The sequence below is a fragment of the Podarcis cretensis genome (genome assembly GCF_951804945.1).
Source record: "Podarcis cretensis genome assembly, chromosome: 12".
Classification (NCBI taxonomy): domain Eukaryota; kingdom Metazoa; phylum Chordata; class Lepidosauria; order Squamata; family Lacertidae; genus Podarcis; species Podarcis cretensis.
Window position 1 is genome coordinate 32,490,909 of NC_137181.1, and position 21,313 is coordinate 32,512,221.

The window sequence follows — 21,313 nt, forward strand, 5'->3', positions numbered from 1 at the left end:
CCCGCCCTGGCCCTGCTCCCACTGTGGAGTCTACCTCCTTCTGAATCTGAGCGATTTTATCTGCAAAAAACTTTGCAAAAGCATTGCAGGAGATCTTGGGGTCCCTACCAGGCCCCGGTGGTACAGGTGGTTCCGATAAACTGCGAACCACCTGAAAAAGTCTCCTGCTGCTGTTTTCTGCAGATGCAATGGAGGTGGCGAAGAAGGCCCTCTTCGCCGTCGCCATTGCCACTTGGTAGGCTCGACGTTGAGCTCTAACCCGTGTCCGGTCTGATTCAGAATAAGTTTTCCGCCACCGGCGCTCTAGCCGTCTCAACGATTGTTTCATCACCCTCAGCTCCGGGGAAAACCACGGGGCTGTCCGGGCTCCATGCAATCGGAGAGGGCGCTTCGGAGCCAGACAGTCAATAAAAGGTAAAGGTAAAGGTACCCCTGCCCGTACGGGCCAGTCTTGACAGACTCTGGGGTTGTGCGCCCATCTCACTCAAGAGGCCAGGGGCCAGTGCTGTCCGGAGACACTTCCGGGTCACATGGCCAGCGTGACAAAGCTGCATCTGGCGAGCCAGAGCCGCACACGGAAACGCCGTTTACCTTCCCACTGGTAAGCGGTCCCTATTTATCTACTTGCACCCGGAGGTGCTTTCGAACTGCTAGGTTGGCAGGCGCTGGGACCGAGCAGCGGGAGCGCACCCCGCCGCAGGGATTCGAACCGCCGACCTTTCGATCGGCAAGCCCTAGGCGCTGAGGCTTTAACCCACAGCACCACCTGCGTCCCTTAGACAGTCAATAGCCCTGGTTAACTCCACATTCCAGCGTGCCACCAGGGAATCAGCTGAAAGGCCATCAACTTGGGATAAAGCATCCCCTACCACTCTCTGGAAGCCAATTGGATCCATTAAGTGGCGGGGGCGGACCATCCGAATCGGTCCCACCTCCCTGCGGAGGGGAAGGGTTGCGGAGAAGTCCAGTTGCACCAGGAAGTGATCTGACCATGGCACTTCTTTTGTTTCGCTTTTAGTTAATGTCAGATCACCAACATCCGTAGAGGTAAACACCAAGTCTAAGGCATGTCCGTGGCTTTGAGTTGGGCCAGACTTATTCAGGGACAGCCCCATGGAGGCCATGCTTTCCACGAAGTCCCGAGCGGCCCCTTGTAAGGTCGTGTTGGCATGGATGTTGAAATCCCCCAGGACAACCAAGCTAGGTGTCTCCAGGAGCATATCCGCCATGACCTGAAGCAGCTCGGGCAGGGAATCCTTGGTGCAGCGGGGAGGTCGGTACACCAGTAGGAATCCTGTACTGCCCCTATTGCCCAACTTCCAGAACATGCACTCAGAAAACTGGGTCTTCCCAATAGGACGCCTGGTGCAGACTAATGACTTCCTAAAAATCACTGCAACCCCCCCTCCCCGCCCACATGACCTGGGTTGCTGTGCGTAAGAGAAACCTGGTGGGCAAGCAGTGGCAAGGACAGGCCCATCTGCTTCATCCAACCAGGTCTCTGTCACACATGCCAGGTCAAATCCTCCATCCACAATCAGGTCGTGGATGGCAGTGGTTTTATTCATCATTGACCTGGCATTGCACAGCAACACTTTCAGGTCATGTGGGTTTCCCTTGCTGATTACTGTATCCTTCCGGTCAGGACCAGACCTGGAGGCAGGGATAGTCCTCAAACAACGACTAAACCTGCCTCCTCGGTAATGACATGGTCTGGTCTTAGCACTCCTCCACTCCTAATCAGATGGGCATTCAAGCCCCATGAAGCATGCTCAGTCCTCATTGGGTTCATTCCCTATACTGTCAGGGAGAGGCAAACGGGAAAAGAGGAAAGGACAGAAACCAGCAGTTACAGAGAGCCTAAAGAGATTATCGGCAGCTTCTCGTCTGACAGTGGGTCTGACGTAGAAGGGGAGGAGGATGAGCCTGGAACTAGTCATTCTGTGCACAGAGGAAGTAAGGGGAGGAGTTTTCGCAGACTTGCATGCTGGGTGCGGAAAAGGAAGAAGAAAGATTAGAGGGAGCAACTGCGCACAAGGGGAAGGACGCTAATTGAAATGCTAGAGGTGTACTTTTGAACTTTGTCAAATAAATTAAATTGTTTGGAACTGGCTGGGAGCCCAGAGTCTTATCTATGGCCAGCTAGACAGCATTAAGCCTCTGACATATACATTTGTTTATACTTGTACAAAATGTGGGTCCTCGCCCAAGGCTGTTGATACCTCCATTCCTGTGCATGGATGGGGCCATTTTATCTATATAAGGATATAAGGAGAATGTGTTTGCTAAGATTAAACAAATACAGTGTTTAGTCCACTGGAAAAGTAAATGCAAATGGTCTGAGAAATGGTTTTATACCACCAGAGTTTCTGAAGACTTATGCTAGGTAGTGGTCTGAATATCCTCCCTGCCATGTTCCAAGTGACAATCTAGACAGGACAATTATGCAAGGATGGAGTGAAGGAACTGTGCTTCCAATATATAAGAAAAGTGAGAAGACTGACCTAACGAATTATAGGCTGATCTGTTTGTTGTCAGTAGTGAGCAAATTATTATTATGCTAACAATGAAGGATTTGGCTGAGCAAACAAGCATACTGGCCCAGAAGCAAATAGGGTTTCCAAGAGGGAAATCCAACCATTGCTTCCTAATTACCAGCGGTGAATGGAATTATGTCCATTCACAGCCATTTTGCATTAAGCCATGCCCTGCGCCCCATAGTAGCTACTTATGACTAGTGCGCCCATCAAAATGTGTCCACTGGTCCAAAAAAGTTGGTGATCCCTGCTTTAATATTGTTCCGTCCAACCAGTAAATTCACAACCCTACTTTTGCAGAGGAAAATGTAGTTCCTACCTGATGATAACAGATGAGCATTGAGCAAGACGTCTCCCAGCACTTTTCAGCCCAGTGTATATTTGACCCATCTCCATGGCTCCCTCCAGACCAACCACTTCCACCAGCTGATCACTCAGATCTGAAAACAAAAGCACAACACTTAGAACAGAGGAAGAAGCCATGGAGGATAACCATCGCTGCTGCCCAGAACAGCAGCTTCTCGTCTCGTTCTTCCCCTCTCACCAGCGATCCCTAAAAACGTGCAATTGAAAACATTGTTTTGTATTACTAATGTTGCAGGAAAGAGAGAATGTTTCTAGGTTTCGGAGACTGTATGTTGTTTTGTAATCTCATGCTCAGGCCCCTACACTGAGTAAAAGTTCTTACATACTCTCAAGCTCTTTAATATATGTAAAACTAAAATTATTAATGTCTTTATGCACTATCCACAAGATAATGGCTCCCTGTTCTTATAAATAAATCTCCCCCAAAACATGGTAGGCTACTGGCTCCATGTTCTTACAGCCTCCTCTGCAAAGAAAACTCTCCTGCCCTTCCCCCCTTTGTGATGGAAACAGCTATGTTCACATTGTTCTGCAGAGTTGTCAATTGTATGCTTAAAAAATAATAAAAAAGGTAAAAGTGCTATTTTTCAATTTTTGTCAAAAAGCAACTATGAAAGACAGGATCATTATTTTTGCTAAGTGGAGACACGAGCTTGTGACAATATCAGATCTTAATAACTTCTTGCCACAATTTTATGCCACATTGTTTCTCAATAAGACCAGGATGGAAGAACGATCCATTGTCACATGTGTGATTTCTTTTATTAGAAATATTTTGTCTTGGAACATTGAAACATGTCAACTGAAAGGGAAAACCCCAGAAAAACTAAAGCCGAAAGCAGCTTTTAGAAAAGCTATTTCCACCGATCATAAGAAACCATAAGAGAGAGAAAATATGTTCAGACTTTTCAAAACAGGAGTAAAGTTTAAATATTAATACAATACCCTAGGCTGGGAAACTGCCTGAAGTGGAAGTAAGAGAAAAACAGTCATTTTTGGCTTAATACAACTGTCTTAATGTCAGTTTTCCAATGAGGATCTAACTTCAGAATAAACCACAGTTTCAGATTCTGGTTAGTAAACTGACATTAAACCACAGTTCCTCATTTGAAATGTAATGCAATTGTGGTTTAAACCAGGTGTGGAGAATCTTTGGCCCTCCTGACATTGTTGAACTACAACTCCCATCAGTGCCAGCAAGCACGACCAATGCCCAGGAATTATAAGAGTTGAAGTTCATCCACATCTAGAGGGCTCAAAGTTCTCAACACCTGCTTCAAAGAGACCAAGATTAAAGTGCCGAATTTGCAAGATATGGGGTGGCAGAGAGTGAAGGCCTGCAATTTATTGTTGCATTAATACATTATGGTTTATTAAAGCACAATCGCTACATCCAAAATGGGCCCAAAATGTTGATGCATTGGATGACAAAGGCACTAGCCTCTGGGAACTCATGCAAGCTTGCAGCCTTTTCCATGAAAAGAGTGGATGATGAGCCCAACATTAGGCTGGTAACGGCAAAAAAGGTAAAGGACCCCTGGACGGTTAAGTCCAGTCAAAGGCGACTATGGAGTTGCAGCGCTCATCTCACTTTCAGGCCGAGGGAGCCAGCGTTTGTCCGCAGACAGCTTTCCAGGTCATGTGGCCAGCATATCTAAACCACTACTAGCACAATGGAACACTTTGACGGGAACCAGAGTGCATGGAAATGCCATGGAATGATCACAGTACAGTCCTATGCATGTTTGCTCAAAAGCAAGTCCCACTGAATTCCCAAGTATGCATAGTATTGCAGCTGTACATTGCAATGTCAAATGCGTTTATTCTGGATGAAGTCCCACTGAGTGCAAGTGGACTTACGAATGCAGTCTGACAGTATGATCATTTAAGGTGCTCTTTGTCTATTTTAGCAACTAACACACACACACACACACACACACAGAGAGAGAGAGAGAGAGAGAGAGAGAGAGAATGCTCTCACAGAATTTGAAAAGTATTAACTTTTTCTTTTTAAAAAAGCAAGTAGACATCATTGATTACTCAAATTTGTTGCCAGGAACAGATGGACAAGGAGCAGGAACATTTTACTTCAGTTCTAGATGCCTAAATACCCCTGCTTCATAGATTAGTTGTTAATATCAATTTTAATGGGAAATGTTATTTCCAGGAATGATAGAACAAACATCAACCACAAACGTGTCACACAAGTGCGAATTTGGGGTTACTACACTTAGTCAAGTACATATATAAGTCATACAAACGTATGATATGTAAATACTAATATACTTTCTTATATCTTTAAAGATCTATGCTAGTTCAGTGGCAGTATTTCTCTTCCTCCAACCCTGCAGTGCTAGTGGGATCTGGTTAAAGTTCACTGTGTGACTGATGAATGGAAATCAGTAGACCCAAGGAACTTGGAACTTCTTCTGAACAAGCACTATCCACTCTTTAATGAGGTCATTAAAGCATATCTATTTAGGACAGCAATGGAAGAACTTACCAAAAGTGCAAATTAAATATGCCTTGAACCTTCTCAGGACCAAGTTGTGCACATAGAAACAGAGTTCCATGTGCTAATTGCACCCAGAATTTATTCCCATATGCAGTCCTCAATGGCTCTGTTCCTCACTCTTCCCAAGTGCATTTGCCTAGCATCCATGAACTATGATGTTCAAGGTCACTTGCCTTGATGGAGAGAAGTGTGGGTAGGCAAAACCTCTGACTTTTATGCAGCTGAAATACAGCCTACTGTACAAAAGTAAGAATCACAGTCATTGTTCCGCGCACTTATGCCTCTAGCCCTGCCCAACACTCCTTGGCAAGAAGGTTGCCCATTAAGAAATGTAGCCTTTGGGCCAAAAAAAGTTCCCCAATCCTGGTTTAGACTATAAACTTCCCTGTCTTAAGAGAGTGGGGCAAGATTAGGCAATATAATCAGTTCCAGAAAAGGAGGGAGAGACTGATATATACAGATAAATGGGTGATGTGTTTAGAGGGTCATAACCTTCCCCAAAACTATTGCATATCTTCTTTTTCCTGGGATTTAAAAAAAGGTATTTTCATTTTTAAAAATGTAAAAGACAAAACAAGCAGAGAGCAAAACATAGCACAACATACTCCTACAATGTATGCCCACATTCCATTGTTAGTGTAAGTCCAGAGGCAATGGCTCAATACAGACACCCACTGAGGCCTTGCATCCTTGAGAGCCTGTTGGCTTTACGCTGAACTTTGCCCACGACATGAAGACTTTCACTTGTTTTCTGTGCGAATGACCTATCAGACTGTGTGGGAATGTTTGCACAGCACCATGCCGCTTCTGCCCTCTTCCACAAACCAAACTACTTCACGCCTCTCTTCAGATTAGCACCGTTGGTAAACAAAGCTAGCTCTCATGAGTGACTGCTGATGTCAGCAGCATGCGAATGGCATGTGGAGAGGGGCATCTGACCCTTTGCCCTCGTTCCCAAAGTGTGGGGATGGGGTGGATTGGGCGGGAGAGAGGATGAAGTCACCAGGGAGATTTCCCTTCCATTTCCTCCCATCAGGCTGTCTGAACAATTAAAGGGACAAAGTGAAATCTAAGCAATGCTGCGTTTGTGAATGCTTGTTCCCTTATTGCAGTGCCTAAACCAAGATGATGACAATATACTGAGGAGCCTCGAGAGCTTTTGAGAAGTCTGTGCTACAAGGCAATACCAGGACATTGCCTCGAACACTACATTTCAACATTTCCTGGTGAATATAAATCAAGGGACATAAACAAGAGCTGGGGTGGAAAGGAACCCAGTAGTGTTATGATTAGAAGTGGTGATTTACACATGGAGGATTGTTCCCCTATAATAAAGCTGTTTTGTAAATATCCAATTTATCTTGGCCATATATAAACACTTGCAGACCTGGCAAGAGATTGAAAGTCTCTATTAGAATTTGGGGTTACTGCACTTAGTCAAGTACATTTACATAAAAAACATCAACGGTTGGTGGTAAATCTCTCCCTGTTGGCAGTTTGTCTTTAGAGAGATGAGGATACAAGGCTTCCTAAATGTAATTAAAGCATGGTAATCATCACACTGGGGGAAAAAAAGTTTGGGTTCTAGCTAAAATATAGCATGGGCTTTTGAGATCTGGCTTACTGCCAGAGCCCTTGGAAACGTGCTGAGTTGAAGGCTCTCCTATTCACCAGTGTCTGCTTTGAGTGCTGCATTAAAAAGAAAGAAACCCAAAAGCAGCCCAACCAAAACAACACAGTTTTGCAATATGCAGGAAGGTAGAGACATTTTCATACACAGAGACAGGAACTGCTGCTGCAGCGAGTGCCAAAGGCATGCTTAACGTCAAAGGTTTGTATGCTTTAAGATGAACTATTGCTAACCGTAACAAAATGTCTCAATGCTTGGATATAAAAATAAATGACCAAATGATGTTGCATTGTCAGCGGTCCAATTTCAGAAAGGAAAGTTTTCAGGTCATTTTGCAGGCACTTACACAGTATCTGGTGTAAACGGAGCTGTTTTCCACGCTCACCCCAAAATAAGGTGAAGGTTGAGTTTGCCACTTGATGCCTACAGAGTTGCTACAGTCACTTGACATTGCCTCATCCTCACTGGTGCACAACACTGTGGGCGGTTCAGATGGTGAGCCAAGAGACACCGGCTCTTGAGTAACTGACTGATGAGACGTCAAGGAGGTGCGCACATGCGTGAATCACCTCTGGGTTGTGAACCTGAGATACAACGGCATATGGCACTGTACCAGCATGGCCATGGTTAGAGATGTTGGGAGTTGTGGTCCATCAGAACCTGGGGAAGGCACAGTCTCCCCGTTTCTGAATAAGAATTAGCAATATGCCTACAATACACTCAAGGAGTGAATTCAAAAGTGAGATTAAAAGAATTGGCCCATGGGCTGCAGGTTCCTCATCCCCGGTATATTAAGTATTATTTGATCCTGGAGTCTATGGCAAATGCTTAGTACTGTACTGGTATTTTTCTAATACAAAATGAACTGTTGGGAGTAGGCCTCTGTAAGAGCCCCAACTGGGCTGTCCTGACCCAAACAAAGTGAGGTACTATCACATTGTCTCTGAAAGACCATATTCCCTCAAACTTGCCTGGGTTTTGCATAGCTGTCAACCATCCCTTTTTTGCGGGAAATTCCCATATTTCAGTGCCGTTTCCTGCTGCTTCCCGCTGCTATCCCGGATTGTTAGATATCCCGTAGTCTGTCTCCGGGACAGGTGAGTCTGCTGATCCCTTATTTTCAAATCCAAAAGTTGACAGCTATGCTGCTGATCCCTTATTTTTGAGGCTGCTGATCCCTTATTTTCAAATCTGAAAGTTGACAGCTATGGTTTTGAGATGTTTAAGGGACATCCTGCCACCCTCACAGACACCCTTAGGGACGCAGGAGAGAGCCTTCTTGGTGGCTGCTCCCAGACTTTGGAATTCCCTCACTAGTGAAGCTAGCCTAGGTCCCGCCAGGGTATTTTTCTGCCAGCAGGTGAATACAGTTTTGTTCCAAGAGGGTTTTGGGAACTGGCTACTTTTAATGAAAGGGCTGCTGCCATGCTCTTTTTCATTGGTATTATTGCTATGGTTTTAATAGATTTCATATATGTACATAGTTTTAATTTTATAAGTGTTTATTTGTTTCTTAATGATTGTCCCCCTCCCCGATATTTCTAGCAGTTCTTATTTTTATTTGTAAGCTGCCTTGAGTCACGTCAGAGAAAAAGGCGGAGTCCAAATAAGTTTATAATTATAATAATGATCTTCCATTCTGTCTTCCACACATTGGTAAAAGACAACTCAAAATGTGCTTAAAGTGGCAGATGTAGAGTCTAAATATAATCATCTACTCTAACTAGAAAGTAAGAGGAGAAAAACAGAAGACCTAATTAATTGTGAGAAATTTTAAGAAGCATTTTCCTTAAGTGTATGTGTGTCCCCTTTAAACAAGCACACTTCCTGATTAATAGTAAAGCATAAAATGAAAAAGAAAAAAAAAAGAACTTGGGCATTGAAAGCACTATTCTCTTTCCCTCTGTGAATATAGCATTAAGAACAAATACCAACTTCTAGGGTTCTAACATTTTGAAACAAGGGGTTTCATCTTGCACTTTCAGGAGATCATTATGGAAAACCTTTGGTTTACCTTGGGGAAAATGTATTCTCTTTTGACAGTTATTCTTTTAATAGTTGGAAGCATAATTCTGCTTTGAAGCTGGCAATGCACGCAAAAAGGTGCCTATTATTTTAAGCCGTATGTTTTAAAAAAGTTATTTGTTTTAAAAGGATGTTCACCATATTGGTTTTATGGTTCCCTTCATGCAATGAAACAAAAGCCATTTTATGAAAGGATTCTGAACTTGGACAAACTGTATTTTTTTTTAAAAAAAACCACTGGGAGGGGGAAGCAAAGTTCTTCTCTGTTTTTATCAAATTTGATTGCTGCAGCTGTTCCCAGTTTCTGTATTTTAAAAATAGCCTTATTCAGTGCCTTGTTGGCTAAAGGCCAGAGTATCATTAGAACATGATGTACAGAAAAACCTCTATTCAGTTACAGATACAGAAATATATTTAAGATCAGTGGGGGTCATCTGAAGCAAACACTTGTAAAGGGAAAATGGAATTTTAATGTGCTCAGACCATTCGCTGCTTTTAGCTGGATATTTAAGAAATTCAAACCTGATATCTTCCTGTTTGTCCGGGCGATATCAGATTGCTGCACATCATGCACAAACAATATGAACAAATCAGGGCCGTTTCCACTAACAGAAATAGATCTTGTTCTCAGATTACTTCTAACAGTTTTGGCATTTACTTCAAATGGTTTCTAGTAACATTATACATTTCAGTGGTCTATAAACATGCCCTTACCTAGAAAAGAAAAGATACTGGAACCGAGAAAGTTGAATCAATGCAATCTGCATCTGAGTTCTGCATCTTGTTAGATTGCACATCTCACACAGTATTCACATGAATAAAAGACAAACCACAATTAAGGATTTCAATTAAGCCCCCTCCCCCACTCACCACCCATAAATACTCCATTTATCAATGTTATTTCCCTACCCTTTCCCACCAAGGAAAACCTTTAAGTATGTGAAGATATCTCAGTGTCTTATGCTTTGGTGTTTTTACCCTTATTTCCTTGGACCGTTCTCCCTGGTCAAGCCCAATTCATGCACAAAAGCAAATGAGTTGCTTCCTAGGGGAAGAAGAAAAATTGTACCCATTCCTGCTGTAAGCAAGGGTGGAGGCACCCTCGTTGGCTTAGATCTTTTCAACCCTACAATCCAGGGCCACTTGCTGTTTTCAAAGGAGTTCATACGCCTGCACCTTCATCAAGGTGACGGCTGGGGTTAATGGCAAGGAGAGATTGTTAATGGAGAAAAACAAGTGGCGCCAGCATCAAAATTTGGCAGTGAGCATCCTCTTCACCACCAAACAGGAGTGCTCCTGTTTAGAGTTCTAGCCAGCTAGTCAGTCATGCCTTCCCCCTCCAAGATACCATACGGCACACACTGTTAGAAACTGAAGGATAGCATTTTACTCCCCCTTTCACCAGTTTTCCATTTCCCCCTTTTTCAACTTAAACACAACATTCCATGGCTACTTGGGGGTGGCTATTCCTGCTAGGTTTTCCCTTTTGAAGGACACATGTACTTTTGCAAATCCAGCATACTGCTACCCTCCCTCCGGTTTCTCAGCAGCTCCACTTTGGCTGAATTTCTGTCGGCACTCAACACCAGCATTTGCTTTTGGAGGGATGGACTGCTGATAGGTAATTATGAATGAGAGATGAACCAGAGTAATAAAAACTTCAGAGTGCACAAATAAACGTGTTTCGGTTCTCAGGCATTTGGTTAAATGGAAACTAAGGTCACATGTTGCATTTGTCATGAGGATTAGTATCCCCAAGGAGAATGGGCAGATGGAGAAACTTAAAAAGCGCACATTATACATTTCTGAACCTTAATGATGCTACTGTGGCACAATTCTACATACAATATAGAAAAGACATGAAAAGTCAGATTCCCAATACTTATTATTATTAAATTTCTATACCACCCTATACCTGCAGGTATCTTATCTTCCTCTCCCCTCAGATAATTAGATGCATGGACTATCTGTAGGTGGCTTATGTTCTGTAAGCGCACTAAACACTACCCATCCCTCCACAAGGCAACTGTTTTAAATTTTTAAGCCAGGCCTGATGGATGAGGCTAATGACTCATCTGGCCCAGCATGCTATTCTCACAACGGCCAGTTAGATACCTGTGGGAAGCCTGCAAGTAAGACATGAAGGCAATAGCACACTTCTCACTTGTGATTCCCAGCAACTGGTGTAATATATGCTGCTCTTCAATATAAATGTTTCCAAAGCATCTCATATGGAGAAGAGGGGAGAGCCTCTCAGGCCCCCTTCCTTGACCAACAACAGCCCTGCAGTGCTGCCAGTTGGGTCTTCTTACCCAATAGGTGCTGTCACCACCACTTTTTTTTGGGGGGGGGTCACGTTCAGCCCCAGAGGTAAATGGGGAAACTGGGGGGAAGCCAGTTAATTGTTAAATCCTGGGACCCCAAACCATCACGCCTTCCTCCAGCCAATCCCTTGCAATTGAGACAAAGCATAAAGCCAACCCTCCAGCCCTCTTCTTCTCCTAGAGAACAGGGCAAATTCCTAGCTTGACCATCTCTGGTCTTAGACTTCCAACATGTGGGTTCCTGAATCTTGAGGGTGCCAACCGCACAGTGACTCCACTACTGCCAATTGTGAAACTTCGTTAGAAATAACGGGGGGGGGGGGGAGTCCAAGAATTGGAGTCCCAAGATTGAGAAAGGCTACTATAGAGTATTAAGGAACCCTTGGGGATCTGCTCTGACATGTACTCTGTCCAGGAGGCATGTAAAATGCAGAGATTTCTAAGCATACATATACCAACTTGCATCTTTCTGTCAGGGCAAGCTAGATGCATTTGTTTTGTTCAGATGCACATTATAGTCAGGCAAATGCACTTGAGGTGAACATGCAACAGGACAGTGACTGTGGGAGCTGGGGAGAGTCTTGCGGTGCAGGCAGAAAGGCCTGGAGGGCTTCATTCATCTCCCAGGACTGTGGTTCCCCACCCTGAGCAGCGGACACCGGACTCTTCAGAAAGCTTCTGTTGGACAGCCCTGCGCAGATGCCATAGTGACAAAGGGAACCAGTTAGCATGTTGGACTAGGACCTGAAAGACCAGGGTTCAAATTCCCACTGGGCCCTGAAGTTCACTAAACTAATTAGTGAGGGTTGTTGTGGGGATTAATTGAGCAGGGAGAGATCTATGCATGCTACCTTCAGCTCCTTGGAGAAGAAGTTGGGATATCAATGCAACAAACAAACAGTCCATTAATGGTCAGGATGGTGGTCTTTCACATACATATGGTACGGTTCCTTTGTGCTTCACAGAGAAGCAGACCCCACATCTGACAAACACTTTCATAGGCTACAGCCACATCAAAATCTGTGCAAGTTGTTACAAATGTGTGAACATTCAAGCAAGGTGGGGGGCGAGATGCCGCCCAAACTTTCTAAGACCTCTCTGAGATTACAAACAAGCCACATCACAAACTCTGGCAGCACCAATAGCTGCTTGAGGGAAACTATATAGGAAATAATTCTGAAACCTGATAAGGCTCAAAATCTGATTGGCAAAAACAGGGGTTTTGTTCCAACAATTTAGCTTTAATAAAAATACAGTGGTACCTCTGGTTACAAACTTAATTCGTTCCGGAGGTCCGTTCTTAACCTGAAACCGTTCTTAACCTGAGGTACCACTTTAGCTAATGGGGCCTCCTGCTGCCCCCGTGCCGCCAGCGCATGATTTCTGTTTTCATCCTGAGGTAGAGTTATTAAGTCAAGGTACTACTTCCGGGTTAGCGGAGTGTTTGTAACCTGAGGTGTTTGTAACCTGAGGTACCACTGTATATGAAATAAGCTGCATGGGCACATTACCAAAGAGGCATACTTCTCCAAACTGGGATAACAAAGTGGGGGGAGAATATTTTTTCCTCTATGAGGAGAAATATATCATACAGAGAGGAAAAACATCAGATAGGGCAAATCCAACACCCATGTGAAGTCACCCTAAATTATGCTAACGAGTAAAGTTTGGGTGAAAGTGTCTGATTTGCATATCTATGTTCATAAGGAGGGAGGGGGAAAACCTGGTGGCAGGATTCTGTAGCCCCCTGCTGATAAGAGTGAATGGAAAAGATTGCTTGATCATATTTGGCAAGAATCCTTTTTTAACAAAATATTGAAATAATTGACACGGAGGGCTGTACTTTAGGCTTAAATGTGTGCTTCAATGGGGCTATTTATGTGCTTAAAGTTAAGTGTGCGGACGAGTGCTTTTCAGCGCCGTATTTGTGTTTCAAGGGCTCAGATGAGAAAATAGAGGCCTTTAAAATAATGCTTCTTGTAAATCAAGACAACAGATAGAGTGGCTTTAGTGCAAACCCAAAGGGTGCTTTGCAACTCGCACTGTGACTATGTATGATGTGAACAGTATAATATTTTTCCCTTCCAAAAGCATAAGTCATCTATACATAGGAAAGCAACAGGGACATTTTAACCTCTCCTTCTTACAAAAAGGGGGGGGAGCCCCCTAGTCTCGACACTAAGTCCAGAAGTGCAGGAGATAACTTGCAACACTTTGAAAAGAATGAAAGGAAGTGAATGATGCAGGTGCACTAATAAATGGGTGGTCTCTGGATTACAGTATTTATGTGTGCTGTGTTTGAGCTAAACATCAACTTAAATGTTACACATACAAAGTAGCACAACAAGAACATCTGTGTTGGGGGGACGAAACTGGCATGGCTGACACCTCCAGTGCCAGGTGCAAAGGAAATGTCAGGGCAGCTTGAGAAATCTTGACAGCAAGCATCTGTGTACATCAGATTAGCTCCTACACTCCTAGCCCCATCCTATGCATTGGAGTATTTTATACATCTGGCTCTGGATTATGTGATAAATTTCATTCATCCCGGTGCTGGCTCTTAGTTTGAAGATGGAAGTCACACAATTCCCCCTCCCCACCAACAATCTGTATCATCTTTGATCTGCTTGGGTGAAGGTAGCTTGCATAAACAAACAGCCTCCTTCAATATAGCTATCAGTTAATAAATCACAGGCTGTGTTTTCAGAGGCTTCTTTGTAGTGAGCTCTAGAACTAGAGTTTTACATGACAGACTTAAAATTCAAAATTTGAGAAGCCTTTCCGGAGTAAAGTCACTACTGGCTGGTAGAACAAGAATGCTTTTAAGTCCCTCTAGTTTCAATGGGACTGACCCACTAGTAAACTTATTTAGGATTGCAGATGTTTCTCTCAATTTCTCATTTTCCCAACCTTAAGTTCAGTTCTCTGCATCAGTTTGGGTATTTTTTTAAAAAAAGTATTCAGGAAAATTCATCAGTGTTTTAGACAAATTTCTCCTAATATACATAAATTTGTATGCAGTTTTGTCTCATTTGCAATTTTTTACAAATCGGTTCCCCCTAATATAATGCATTTTAGTATGTTATTTTCATGAATATATGCATTTTAAAGCACACTTTAGCACAATTACTTGGCTGGATAACTTCACTTCCCCATTCAGAAAAGCGAAAATTTCAAAGGATACTTGAGTGTTTCTTTTTGTATCGCTTTGGCAAACAAAAATCAGGGAGTTTCACCTTTAAATATGAACTGAATTGAAATTCTCCCTCCTCCTTTAAGAGGACTAAGGATGTTCAGAACCATGGAATGATGGAGAATAAAAAGAAAAAAGAAAATGGAGAAGGCAGAGAGAAATGGAATGGAGCATCCCAGACAAACAGGATGTTTTTTTTGGCAATACAAGTTGCAAGCAACGTGCCCAATCCAGATTGAGACCTCAACAGGGAACAAAGGATTAAAACTTACTGTCCCCCAAACAAGGGTCTGGATCTGGATCAGGGGTTACTGTACCCTGACGAGTACCCTGCTCCCAGCTGGACTCGAAAGCAACAAGGTTTTGCTAATAATATGCAAAAAAATGATCCTTTATAGATTACACCATTTGGATAAAATCTATATGTCCATTTCCACTAACATCCACAAAAGGTTCCTACTGATATCACTGGCATGTTAGACACTCATAGGCGACGTAAGACCTTGCTTCCACACACTTCCTTCAGGTTTATTACCAGAGCGCCTGATTCACTAGAATGATGGAGTAAGAAACTTTCATCTGTGCCGACTACACCACAGAAACCATTAAATAACTATCAAGTTCAGCGCCAGAAATATATATATGAGAAGAGACCCAAATGATTCTATTGCTGTGTTTGTGTAAAAGTTGCATTATGATTGTTTATACTGTAATCATGTCCTCTAATGAAAAACAGTTTTATTCTCTTGACAACTGAATTTTCAACTGTCCATCCTCCAGCATTTCCCCCCCTAACACGAATAGCACAGAGCAAAACTACACACTGAGGAATGTGCTGTTACATGTTCAGTTTTTCCTTTATTAATTACATTGCCAGGGCAAGTGGGGGAAGAAAGAGTTATCAATTCTTAGAGAGAGAGAAGTTCCCATTGACACCAACGTAAACTGTTAAATCTGCTGGTAGCCATGCACACTGGGTGTGGATTTAGGCTGGGGAGGGAAAGGACGAATTTCTTCTCCCCACATGCTGCATTCCTGATAAGAATCAGAAGCCCTTACACAATTAATTAATTAAATGGGTGGGGGGAAAGACACAGCTGAATGCTATGTAGAAAAAGTGCGTGTGTGTGAATGAAATTACTGACCCAAATAATCTAAATATTTCATATTTTAAATGCATTACATCCATATTAAAAGAAATTGATAAATGCTAAATAATGATATATGAAAAATTATGAAAGGCTGGTTTTAAATGAAAAGTACTCTTGCAAATTGTAATTCCTTGTTTTTCATCTTTTTTTTCTTGTTACTTAGATTTTAAAAGCCAGACTCCTCCATTATTTTCTGACCTGAAATGAAGCACCATCTGGTGTGAGCATGTTGAGATTCGACGTAAATGAAATGTAGCTGTTTTTCTTGATAAGGCTTTAAAACTTATAGGTATTCAATTAAAATTTTTATTTTAAATACTTTTCTTTTAACAAATATGCTGCAGTTTAAGAAATAATGCAAGTTCCCATAATCAGAATGATATACCATTAACCTAGTTAATTTCAGAAATCTGAACTCTAAATTTAAGTTGGGACTAGAAGTATCATTGCATCTACCTTATCTGCCCTAAATCATGTGAAATGTGCAACACCTAAATCCACTGAAAGCCAGCATGGTATAGAGTTGTACTTAGGCTAAGGAAACCTGGGTTCAAAGCACCATTCAGCCCTGATGCTCATTGGGTTATCTTAGGCCAGCCACTACATCTCTGACTAATCCAGTGGTAACCAATGAGTTGCCCAGAAGTTGTTAGACTACAACTCCATGATCCTTGACTATTAACCATGCTGGCTGAGGCTGATGGGATAGGGCCCAACAACATCTGGGGACAGACAGATGGGGACCATGCTGTCTACTCCAGACCTAACCAATCTCCCCAAATTTCTGCCCTCCAGATTTTTTGGACTCCAACAGCATCAGGAGGGTACCAAGTTGGGGAAGGCCAGTTTAATCAAACTCACAGCAATGCTGTGTATAGTATCACACATGGTAACTTGATCTTCTTGGAGCAAGAGTGAGATAAAAATGAATGGTTTCGGATGCTTTTAACTATGTATGAACAGACTGTATGGCCTTGTACATGCATAAATAACCACCAAACAGTACCAGCTCCTGTGCTATACATGAAAAACATGAAGCTTTGATCTTATGGAGGACACAGATTAATTTCAGGATTGTTTCATGCGTGTGCTGCTGCACAATGCACACAAAATCATAGGGGTTTGTGGTGGTATGTGACACTGGCTATATTGTGTTGTACGTGTAACAGCTCAAGTTTCATTGGTTGCATTGTGCATGAATGCATTGCGGCATGTAAAAATCTAGCTCTCCATTTGCCTCTTGTCTACAAACACTTGTACTGCAATTAATCAGTCTTTTAAGGTACTTTGTGGGACTGTGTTGTGTTTACTTCAGTAGCCTAAAATGGCAACTCCTCTGGAATGGAGTAGAAAAGTTGGTCATTAATGGGCAATTGTATCACTCTAGTTTAAAATAGGCTTCAATTTGTCCCTACTTCATAAGGGAGTAGCAATGGTAATAACAATGTTAACAAATCTATTGCTTCTTCCATCTGGGGAACTTGGTGTTCTTTATTTTGTGATGAATGTTGAAATTCTAGGCAGGTAGCCAAGACAGAGCCTTGATGCCATTGATGCCTGTAGTTTCCCTTTAAAAAAAAAAAAAAGCTACAACAAAAATACCATCTAATTGCTGCATAATGCCCACATAATCATTCTGTATAGTCTCATTTTCATAGCTCGTTCATCTTCCTTTCCTACTAGTTCTGTTGACTAAAACCTCAGGGCCAATGGATCATGATCCCAAAGTAAAGTTCACTATGCAATTAAGTGGCCATGCCATTGATTAATCTTAGTGCCCTCCTTGGCACATTTAACCAAGCTGTGTAAAAGCTTTTGAAAGCCAGACAGCAGAAGCACGATAGAATGTCAGCCCAACCTGATAAATTTGGAATATGGGCATGTGGTAAACTAATCAAACAATGGCTTCACCATGGGCTTAATTTCAGCGTAAAATACTCAAAGTCCATATATATCAGCCTGCCTTTGGAGCTGTGTGAATAACCTCTTAGAATAACCCCACAGAGGTGAATGCCAAGTCGTAGTTTTGTCATCTGTATCATGACTCAGGGCCAATTAACATTGCCGTTTGGGGATGGAAAAGACACAGTGAGGTAACTCTTCCCCTTAGATTTCAAGTCAAGTGAACATATCCCGGCGTGGGAAGGGTATAAATTGCATGCAATTAACAGTAACATCCAGGAGCTACTTTCAAAGAATCGGAACAGAATGGCTCACAAGGAAAGAAAAATAAATCTGTATTCCAATCTCTAAAATAATCTGAGGCATTACAAAAAAAAAACACATGTTGGTAATAATTAGTACAGTGTTGGAACAGGTAAAATTATTTGCCTGATAAATCACAACTTGGTATATGAGCCTGTGAGTAACCATTTCTTCTTCTGCATTTGCTTTTATCACGCTTCTTTCTTAAAAGAGATAGTGTTCAAATCCCGGAAGACAATCTCCTTTTGCCAAACAAATGTTTGAAGGGCAGAATGGTTCAATCCACAAATGGGCCAAACTGATGACACCTGTTGTCATTGTTTTGTCCTGTGATGCATCAACTGTTCTTAACGAACAGACAGACATCTTGTTTCTGTTTCTATAGATTTTTCCTTGGAAACTCCTAAGAAGTCATGCCTGGACATAATCTGGCTCTTGTGATTTACTTATCTGTAAATATATATAGTCCACTTGTGTATCCACTAATATCGTCTGAAAAGTTTTGAACTTTTTGTTCCAGCCTTCTTAACCCCTCCCTCGAGAAAAACTCTGCACACATGGTTTTTAGTGCAGAATTAGTTTAGGTCCCAAATTAAACAAAATGATAATGGTCTTGGATGTCTCATTAGAAAAAAGAAAATCAAAGTATCTGGGCTTTGCTACTGCACACCCAGATAATATAAACCTCTAGAATGAAAGGTTTATGGAAGTATATATACAAACCCACAGTCTGCCATCAAATACATGCCTTTGTCATTTAGCTATGAATGCTTCCCTACATTGCAAGCTCTTATTGACTGAAGACAGTAATACTGTAATGCCTTAAAGACTGAGAATGTCACTCGCTATTCATTTACAAAAGCACTCCTTTGGTAAATGTTCATGTTAAAAATATACTACTCAGTGACTCAGTGGGGACAGGACAGGACAGGACAGGAAATAGTTTTCCCCTCCCCACAATGGAGTGCACTATTAACACATCACAAACCTGTTCTGCTTGGAATTTTATGCTGCTGCCTCATGAAATCACCTTTCCCCCTGCAATAATGAGCATTTTAGCCTCTCTGCCCATTTTATTATTACCTCATACTAATAAATTCAGGAATCTTGTATGGACATGTTTAATAATGACACTTTGCCAATTGTACAATTTCATTATCCCTTTTCTTTCCCAAATCAAGGTAAATTAATCCTGAAAAATTAAGGCTTTTAATTTGGACTTTTTGCATATATTTGAAACTGTAGGCTGCTCTATAAAACTCTTGCAGTAGTAAATATTACATGATCAAGTCTTTTTTTAAAAAAAACAAAACCAAAAACAAAACAGTATGGGAAAAGACTCAGAATTGATCTCCAGTGAGTAGGTTACCAAAGAAATGTGTTATCCCCACTCTTCCAGACAGTAAACAGGTTTTAGAGGTGGCCTCCATACTTGTGAAGTTCAAGAAAAGCTGCTGGGGATATCACAGTTTTTATGGGTATTACAGAACTGTGGTTAAAAAAAAACCAGATTTACCGAAGAAGAAGTCATTGTCACTATCTTGGTTGCATCCTAGAAGGATGTTGTAGGTATCCAAAGTGACTTCAAACTTTAGAGTTTCAGTGGGAAAACAACATGGGACTATTGCCTTATGCCCAACAAAATTATAACATCTAAAATGGCCTTGAAATTTCATGGTGCAGAAAGGACAGTGATGGCTATGAATGAGACAAGTCATGTGAAAGAACTGCAGCCAATGCTAATATAAAAATATATGCCCCAAAGCAGGATATTTTCATATTTGCTAGTTAACTTCAGTGTTGTATGTTCAGGAAAGCAAATTCTCTTACGATTCCTTTAACATAATTACAGTCTCTTACTTTACATAACTACTTAAGTGCTCTAGGAAGAGTCAGTCTAGTTTGCTTGATACGTGAATTTTCTCTGCTGCCAATTATCGCATGGTAACAACCACCCAATTACTTTCTGCCTTCAGGTTCAAGTGAGTGACGCATAGTGCAGGACCCCAGATTAATTTAGCATCCACCTCTGTTAAGTATCTTTATCAACAATATCAGGACCAGAAATGTAATATAAGTAAAGCTGGGCACTTTTACAGCAAGCTCAATGTGACCCAAAACTGACCTGTGATAGGAAGCAGCATCAAAGCCTGAAGGACCTATAAATGGTTATTAACTTGGGATAAAATCGCTAATTTCTCTCAGGTAAGACCATCGGTAATTTGGATCATGCAAACAAAGCCTAAGGAAAGGCATGCAAACACTTACCTTCCAGGTCTTGAAGACTTTCTGACTCTAAAATGACATTGTGTAAGTGTCATAGGCATCTGTGTCTTGCTAATTCCAGTTACTGCAAGCTGCTTTGCGGATTTGATTTTGCAGCTGAAAATGACTGACTGCCAGACAAAGGGACAGAAACGGCTGCAGCTGGTATTATTGATTATTTCCTCAATTTGAAGGAAGCAAACCAGAGACTAACAACATGGGAGGACAAAGGCTAAGTTGTTCCTTTTCATCTCTGCCATAGCAAGCCTCTGGTCACTATACCATGCAGTGAATTAATTCAGAGAATGGACCCATTATCACTGTAATGTTTGAGACTTGTGTAGAAGTCTTAATGACTTGCCTGCTGTGATGGGAACATAGCGTTTATCATTTTGATAAAATCAGAGAATTGTAGACAGAAAAGACAGTGAACCCAACATGAAGTGCCAATGAACACTGATGGCACTGCACAACTAAACATTATCAGCTCATAAAAATAACTTTCCAGTAGCTCATAGTCTCAAACCGAGAGACATCCGGCCCATAGAAACAGAAGTGTGAGTATTCGTCAAATTGTTTGAAGACTATGCAAGATTGCCATAATTTATTTGCTGAGATGCAGGACAAAATAATCAAATCAAGACAGGAGACTTATGCAAACTTAAAAACAAATTATGCTTGTTGTTTCTGTCATGGCTCTTTAATTTCCCTCCTATGCTTCATTGTTTTCTGTTACTAAGAGCTCCAAATACAGATTTGCATGCTAAAAGCAAATCAAAGTGAAGAGCAGACCTAATTTGCGGGCCATGCAAAAGCTACAAGTAACCCTAAACCTTCCCAAGTTACGCTTATCTGTAAAGTGCTGTATGTGGCAACTCGTTCATCACAGGTTCTCTGGTAAACAAACAGCATTCAGTTGTGGCCATCCTTCACAGAGTCAGTGTAAGGATGTTATCTCCAGGATTCTTTATCTTAAGATTCGTGGTTTGCTGTACGCTTTAGAGGAAGCTGGTGGGACTGAGTTAAAAGCAGAACTGAAGGTTCAGTTGTATTTCCTTTATCTACATTTGACTCAAGCAATGCTCTAGTTCCATCAGCATCT

The 21,313-nt window shown here is 41.9% G+C and overlaps 1 protein-coding gene and 1 long non-coding RNA gene across 7 annotated transcripts in view; one reads left to right on the forward strand and one right to left on the reverse strand.

Moving 5' to 3' along the window:
* LOC307199864 overlaps window positions 1-21,313 on the forward strand; it is a 91,723-nt gene that overhangs the window by 55,469 nt on the left and 14,941 nt on the right. The window lies entirely within an intron of this gene.
* DGKB (diacylglycerol kinase beta) overlaps window positions 1-21,313 on the reverse strand; it is a 298,387-nt gene that overhangs the window by 11,085 nt on the left and 265,989 nt on the right. For all 6 annotated transcript variants that reach the window (XM_079947902.1, XM_079947906.1, XM_079947903.1 and 3 more), the window contains one exon: window positions 2,857-2,977. In XM_079947902.1, coding sequence (XP_079804028.1) covers window positions 2,857-2,977 — 121 coding nt within the window. The remainder of the gene's footprint in view (window positions 1-2,856; window positions 2,978-21,313) is intronic.